Source organism: Salvelinus alpinus, chromosome 13 (genome assembly GCF_045679555.1).
Source record: "Salvelinus alpinus chromosome 13, SLU_Salpinus.1, whole genome shotgun sequence".
NCBI classification, from domain to species: domain Eukaryota; kingdom Metazoa; phylum Chordata; class Actinopteri; order Salmoniformes; family Salmonidae; genus Salvelinus; species Salvelinus alpinus.
The window spans coordinates 17,584,309-17,591,638 of NC_092098.1; the positions used below are offsets into that span (position 1 = coordinate 17,584,309).

General features: G+C 41.0%; 1 protein-coding gene across 1 annotated transcript; it reads right to left on the reverse strand.

Annotated features, from left to right (window-relative positions):
• Positions 1-451: 451 nt before the first annotated feature.
• Positions 452-6,387, reverse strand: LOC139537229 (immunoglobulin-binding protein 1-like). The gene is made up of 6 exons (XM_071338322.1): positions 6,122-6,387; positions 5,386-5,688; positions 4,944-5,139; positions 4,770-4,846; positions 1,856-1,965; positions 452-1,707 (listed from the first exon to the last, which is right to left on the reverse strand). The coding sequence occupies exons 1-6, from the start codon at positions 6,331-6,333 to the stop codon at positions 1,559-1,561; spliced, it is 1,047 nt and encodes a 348-aa protein (XP_071194423.1). The 5' UTR covers positions 6,334-6,387; the 3' UTR covers positions 452-1,558.
• Positions 6,388-7,330: the final 943 nt, after the last annotated feature.

Genomic DNA, 7,330 nt, shown 5'->3' on the forward strand with positions numbered 1-7,330 from the left:
AGCAAAACAAGATGAAAAGGGAGTGGCTCTCTGTAATTAAGTGCATCACACCTGTATTACAAAACCATTATTCAGTGTTACAATGGACATCAATCAGAGGAAAAAATATTGTATATACTCCATATGTATTCTGACAGTGAAGCAAACCATTTTAAACGTGGCTCTATACTCCAGTATTTTAGATTTGAGAATGTTTCATATTAGGCGACAATACAGAATGCCAGCAGCGAGGGTCTGTGGTACAATTAAAAAATTAAATAAATTAATATATCTAGTCCCCCATTTAAAAAAGTCATAACTATTTGGACAAATTCACTTATAGTGTATTAAAGTAGTCAAAAGTTTAGTATTTGGTCCCATATTCCTCACACACAATGGCTACATCAAGCTACTACAAACTTGGATGCATTTGCGGTTTTGCCCAATAGGAACAGAATGGTGAATTCAGGGACCGGGATCGACTTGTGCCATTTTGGAGTCACTTTCATTTTTATTGTAAGAATAGATCTTTCTGAATACTTCGACATTCATGTGGATACCATGATTATGGATAATCATGAATGAATAATGATGAGTGAGGTTACAAAGATCATAACCCCCCCCCCCCCCCCCCCAAAATGCTAACCTCCCACATATTTTGTTGTACCCCATTCAGTTATTATTGGGCAAAACATAAGCCACAGCACAACCAAAACAAACTGCACAATAACACTTTGACAAAAATGTACTTACTTTGTCTGAGATACGTGGTTGAATGCACTAAGTCGCTCCGGATAGGTGTGTCTGCTAAATGACTAAAATGTAAACGTAAAAATGGGTCCAAATACCCAACTTTTGAATACACTAAGTGAATCTGTCAAAATACTTAGGACTTCAAATTAATTTCTAAACGGCAAAACAGCTATGAAAACACCCTCAAAACAAAAGGTGACATTCTGTACTGTCACCTGATCAGAAAACAACTATTCTCAAAACCAAAATGCTGGAGTATAGAGCCACATTTCAGGAGACTGTATAAGCACACAAGCTACCTTTTCCATCACTAAACACATTAAGCGTGGATGACAATATACAATAGCAGTTTTTTGGAACTGTAGATTGTTACCAACACCTCTGTAGTTTTTCACAAAGTCTCTCTAAGTACTGTTGGATACTCTCAGGAAATATGAATCCACTTGGGAACAGCTGTTAATCAATTGATCATCAAATTCACTTTACTAATCTTCTCAAGCATAGCACTGCACCATCTCGACAGACTACGCCTTGGTGGAAATACTTGGTTGTATATTAGTATGGAAGCTGCAGATAATATTAATGGCTGCCAATAAATCATTTTCCTCTGATACGGCCACAATTAAAGCCGTGATTTGCAGCATCAGAATAAAAAGAGACCATAAACAGACACTTACACCGTTTCTGTCTGGGATTGTATAAACCTCCCTTTTCTTCAAGACCATGTTTCTCTACACACCAGCAACGTTTTTATGTATTACAGAGGGACAGAGAGTAGATGAACACTGCAGACCAGGCATGGCACTGTTGCTTTGTTAGATGGTTGTTAGCCCATGTTTTTACGGTTCCCATAGCCTCTCCGATGCGTATCCTTCCAGCTGTCCCAGTCTCTAGCTTTCTGCAAGGCCTCCTCATCGTCGTTTTCAACCCGCTTCTCTTTCTCTTCTTGTTCTCGCTCTTCTGCATCAAAGTCCTCTGAAAGGGAGACAAATTGTATTTGGTGAATGAGACAGGGTGGATATAAAACATGGTTGATGAACATTTATTTGAGTTTTCCTGAAAACAATTGATGTACAGTTAACTGTAAATAGAACACTATTATGAACATCTCTGTTAACCCTACCAGCGCTGCGTGGGATCCCCTGGTCTGGCAAGGCATTTTTCTTCCTGTGCTGTTCATACCAGTCATCCACTGACATAGTAGGTAGGCTGGGATAGCCTGCCCCAAATACTCTGAGATTAAAAATTACACATTAAAAGGGATATTTTGTTTTTTAGCATGTTAGACCTAATTTTCCACTTATTTTTAACGTATCATCCAGACAGTTGTTATGGTTAAAGATCCATTCCTGAGATTTCTTTGGCTGGTTTAGTTGCGTGCATGAGCCATATAGTGGCAGTGGTCAGACACACACACACACACACACACACACACACACACAGCAAAAAAAGAAACATCCCTTTTCAGGACCCTGTCTTTCAAAGATAATTAGTAAAAATCCAAATAACTTCACAGATCTTCATAGTAAAGGGTTTAAACACTGTTTCCCATGCTTGTTTAATAAACCATAAACAATTAATGAACATGCACGTGTGGAACAGTCGTAAAGACACTAACAGTTTACAGACGGTAGGCAATTAAGGTCACAGTTATGAAAATTTAGGACACTAAAGAGGCCTTTCTACTGACTCTGAAAAACACCAAAAGAAAGATGCCCAGGGTCCCTGCTCATCTGCGTGAACGCGCCTTAGGCATGCTGCAAGGAGGCATGCAGATGTGGCCAGGGAAATAAATTGCAATGTCCGTACTGTGAGACGCCTAAGACAGCGCTACAGGGAGACAGGATGGACAGCTGATCGTCCTCGCAGTGGCAGACCACGTGTATGACCTGCACAGGATCGGTATATCCGAACATCACACCTGCGGGACAGGTATAGGATGGCAACAATAACTGCTCGAGTTACACCAGGAACGCACAATCCCTCCATCAGTGCTCAGACTGTCTGCAATAGGCTGAGAGAGGCTGGACTGAGGACTTGTAGGCCTGTTGTAAGGCAGGTCCTCACCAGACATCACCGGCAACAACGTCGCCTATGGGCACAATCCCACCGTCGCTGGACCAGACAGGACTGGCAAAAAGTGCGCTTCACCGACGAGTCGCAGTTTTGTCTCACCGGGGTGATTGTTGAATTTGCGTTTATCGTCGAAGGAATGAGCGTTACACCGAGGCCTATACTCCGAAGCTAGATCAATTTGGAGGTGGAGGGTCCGTCATGGTCTGGGGCGGTGTGTCACAGCATCATCGGACTGAGCTTGTTGTCATTGCAGGCAATCTCAACGCTGTGCGTTACAGGGAAGACATCCTCCTCCCTCATGTGGTACCCTTCCTGCAGGCTCATCCTGACATGACCCTCCAGCATGAAAATGCCACCAGCCATACTGCTCGTTCTGAGCGTGACTTCCAGCAAGACAGGAATGTCAGTGTTCTGCCATGGCCAGCGAAAAGCCCGGATCTCAATCCCATTGAGCACATCTGGGACCTGTTGGATCGGAGGGTGAGGGCTAGGGCCATTCCCCCCAGAAATGTCTGGGAACCTGCAGGTGCCTTGGTGGAAGAGTGAGGTAAAATCTTACAGCAGGAACTGGCAAATTTGGTGCATTCCATGAGGAGATGCACTGCAGTACTTAATGCTGCTGGTGGCTACACCAGAAACTGACTGTTACTTTTGATTTTGACCCCCCCTTTGTTCAGGGACACATTATTCCATTTCTGTTAGTCACATGTCTATGGAACTTGTTCAGTTTATATCTCAGTTGTTGAATCTTTTTATGTTCATACAAATATTTACACATGTTAAGTTTTCTGAAAATAAACACAGTTGACAGTGAGAGGACGTTTCTTTTTTGCTGAGTTTATATGTATATATATATATATATATATATATATACACACACACACACACACACACACACACACACACACACACAACCGTTCAAAAGTTTGGGGTCACTTAGAAATTATTGTTTTTGATAGAAAAGCAAATTTTTTGTCCATTAAAATAACATCAAATTGAGCCGAAATACAATGTAGACATTGTTAATGTTGTAAATGACTATTGTAGCTGGAAACGGCTGTAGTATGGAATATCTACATAGGCGTACAGAGGCCCATTATCAGAAACCATCACTCCTATGTTCCAATGGCACGTTGTTTTAGCTAATCCAAGTTTATCCTTTTAAAGGGATAATTAATCATTAGAAAACCCTTTTGCAATTATGTTAGCACAGCTGAAAACTGTCATGCTGTTTAAAGCAGCAATAAAACTGGCGTTCTTTAGACCAGTTGAGTATCTGGAGCATCAGCGTTTGTGGATTCGATTACAGGCTCAAAATGGCCAGAAATAAAGCACTTTCTTCTGAAACTCGTCAGTCTATTCTTGTACGGAGAAAGGAAGGCTATTCCATGTGAGAAATTGCCAAGAAACTGAAGATCTCGTACAACGCTGTGTACTACTCCCTTCACAGAACAGCGCAAACTGGCTCTAACCAGAATAGAAAGAGTAGGAGACCCCGGTGCATAACTGAGCAAGAGGACAAGTACATTAAATTGTCTAGTTTGAGAAACAAACGCCTCACAAGTCCTTAACTGGCAGCTTCATTAAATAGCCAGTCTGAGATATGGATTTTTGGTTATTACATGATTCCATGTGTTATTTCATAGTTTTGATGGCTTCACTTTTATTCTACAATGTAGAAAACAGTACAAATTTAAAAAAAAAACTTGAATGAGTAGGTGTCCAAACGTTTGACTGGTATTGTATGCATGTATGTACACACATAAAATTAGGTCTAACGTGTTAAAAAACAAGATATCCCTTTAATTACACATTAATCAACTATTTATTTCATGTGATATTTTAAGCAAGTAGCTATGTACTGTTGACAAGGGAGGTTGGACAGAGTACTTATTTTGTGAGCAGGAAAACGGCAATTATCAGAAGGAGAAAATAAATGATACGTTTGAGCAGGTGCCTACCGGGCCTGAACAGCATCTTTGGTGAGAATGAAGGGTTTCATGGGAGGCCTTTTAGAGTGTAATGGCTCTGCTGAACTCTGCACATGGAAAAGATACAGCGCATAAGAAAAACACACTCTTTCAATGAGACATTGGTGAATGAATGGCATTAGTTACATCTTCAAATCCAGGTACCTGTTTTAGAACATCCATCCTGGTCAAAATCTCCATTTCCTGGTCAATGCTCTCTATCTCCTCCAGGGATACAGCAATCCATTTCCTCACATTGAGGAGGTAAAAGTTTCGGACTATCTCGTCGTCTGCCTGCCCACTGTCCACTGCTGCCTTGATCTCTGATAGCTTGGCCTCTGTGTCCTTCCTCTGTTTGTATCTGCAGAGTATAATAAATAAGTTAGAACAATTTGGGTGCAGATTAATTGCCATTATGAAATGAATAAGATAGATCTTTAATTTGTTAAATAGGTGAGGGACATAACATATTTTAAGAGGTGCGTGACAGGTACTAGACCTTCAAGCATAGGTAGGTTGGCCTAAATTTGACTTGTGCAGTGCTCAATCAAAACAATGATTGTTCTAATTGTTAAAATTGTAATTGAAATGCAGATGTTTAATATACCTTTCTATCTTTGCCGCTCTAACTGTTGCCATCGCAATTAGGTCTGGAGGTTTGGGTTGCCCATTTGCAGATTCTTCTTCTGGTATGTCAGCAGAGTTTTCAATGATTTTGGGTAGTTCAAACTTTGATATGTTATACTCCTTACATCTTTTCAAGAAGTCCAAAAAGTAACATCTAGCTATCTGAACGTGATCTAGTCGTTTTGCCAGGTTCACTTGCTTCATAGTTAGAGCCCCCAGGAAGGCAGGCAACATAAGATACTTCAGATCTGTGGTTGCTACCTCCTCCAAATCCTCATTTCGGCTGAAAAACAAACATAAACAAGATTAACCTTGATGATCATAACTATACATTAGAACTAGCTTATGATGTGGAGAAACATTGCAAACTGTTGAGCCTTCAACTGACGTTCCACCTTAAAATTAGATTCCAGAATGAGTACGGACACTTTCCTGATACACACATTTGAACGCACTGGACATGCAGCATCACCTTCATTGCATGGCCTTACCTTAGCTTAGGTTAGCTTGCTACTGGAGCTAGGTTGTTAGCTTGTTTACGACAGCCTAGTAAAGTAGCTAGCTAAACGGTCAAACAACTTTACGCTGGAATCTGTTTGTTATCTAGCTGTCCTCACAATTTGATACATGTGAATCTGGCTAGTCGTCATTGCTAGAGAAGCAGTCTGTGTAGTTTGGTAGCTGCTGGGTAGCGTTAACGACGTTAGTAACGTCACCTGAACAAGTCGAGTTGGGCCACCATTCGCGTTGCCACTTCAAGTTGCGTTATCCCACGCTTGATTTTGACCTGGATATGGGTGGCTGCGATGGGATCATTTGTGGTGTCCACCTCCTCATATAGTTTCCATCCTCGATCTAATAAATCAGATAGTTTAAGCGGTTCTTCTGACTGCATTAATGACATGTTAGTGCTTTCTACGGCAGCCATTTTTTTTTACAACGTTTTCGATGTAATGACTACTATCGGCTTCCGTATTTATCCTACGCTCACTTTATTTATTTATGAGCGTAGAGAAGTTTACTGTGTTTTCAATGGCTGTTTTGACAAATGTTCTCCTGAGACCCAGCAATGCATGTGTGTCCTCTAATGGACATAATTCGCTTTTGGTCCGTATTTCTAAGGCCACACGTGCAGTGGCGATTTTAGCATGTAGCAAAGCCACTACATAACACAACATTACACAATACATGAATTGCACTATAATGGTGACAAACGGTGCCCACATACTGTTAGAGCCTAAATTAAGCTGTTCCAACAGCAGAGTTTTCTTTTCAGCACAATGGAGTGAATCCTTACCACCGCTACACCTGGCTATAAGCGGAGCCTTAATTGTCTGGCAGCGAAAAAGTTAATTCAGCCTCATTTACTGCCTTTTAAAAAAACATAACTGACTTGCTTGAACAAATGTTGTTCCTACTGACGATTGACATGTACAAACTATGGCATAAGAGAATGATGAGCAGATAAGAGGCAATCCATAATTTCGATGAAGACATTAATGAGCGAGCTAAGACAGACGTAGTCAATATAACTATTTCTTCAGCACTTTTTAAAATGTACAGAGACAGAATTCAGAACATGGCCCATTCTTACAGTATTCTCCCTGTACACCAAGTCAGAACCATAGGATAAATAAAGGTGGCATATAATTAGACAATGAAAGCTCTTACAATATTTGATAATGACATTTCTCTAAAGCAAGCTATAGGCTACATGTGCACCACCAAGTCAGAACACCAAGGAACTAGAAACTCTCGACCTGCTCCACTACAGCCCCATCGATGTGAATGGGGGTGTGTTCGGCCCTCCTTTTCCTGTAGTCCACGATCAGCTCCTTTGTCTTGCTTACGTTGAGAGAGAGGTTGTTGTCCTGGCACCACACTGCCAGGTCTCTGACCTCCCTATAGGCTGTCTCTTCATTACT

Coding starts and splice junctions, on each gene's coding strand:
- LOC139537229 (XM_071338322.1), bottom strand. CDS start 6,333: ATGGCTGCCGTAGAAAGCACTAACATGTCATTAATGCAGTCAGAAGAA. Junction 5,689..6,121: donor GCCCAACTCGACTTGTTCAG/GTGACGTTACTA, acceptor TTTGTTTTTCAG/CCGAAATGAGGATTTGGAGG. Junction 5,140..5,385: donor AGAGCGGCAAAGATAGAAAG/GTATATTAAACA, acceptor TATACTCTGCAG/ATACAAACAGAGGAAGGACA.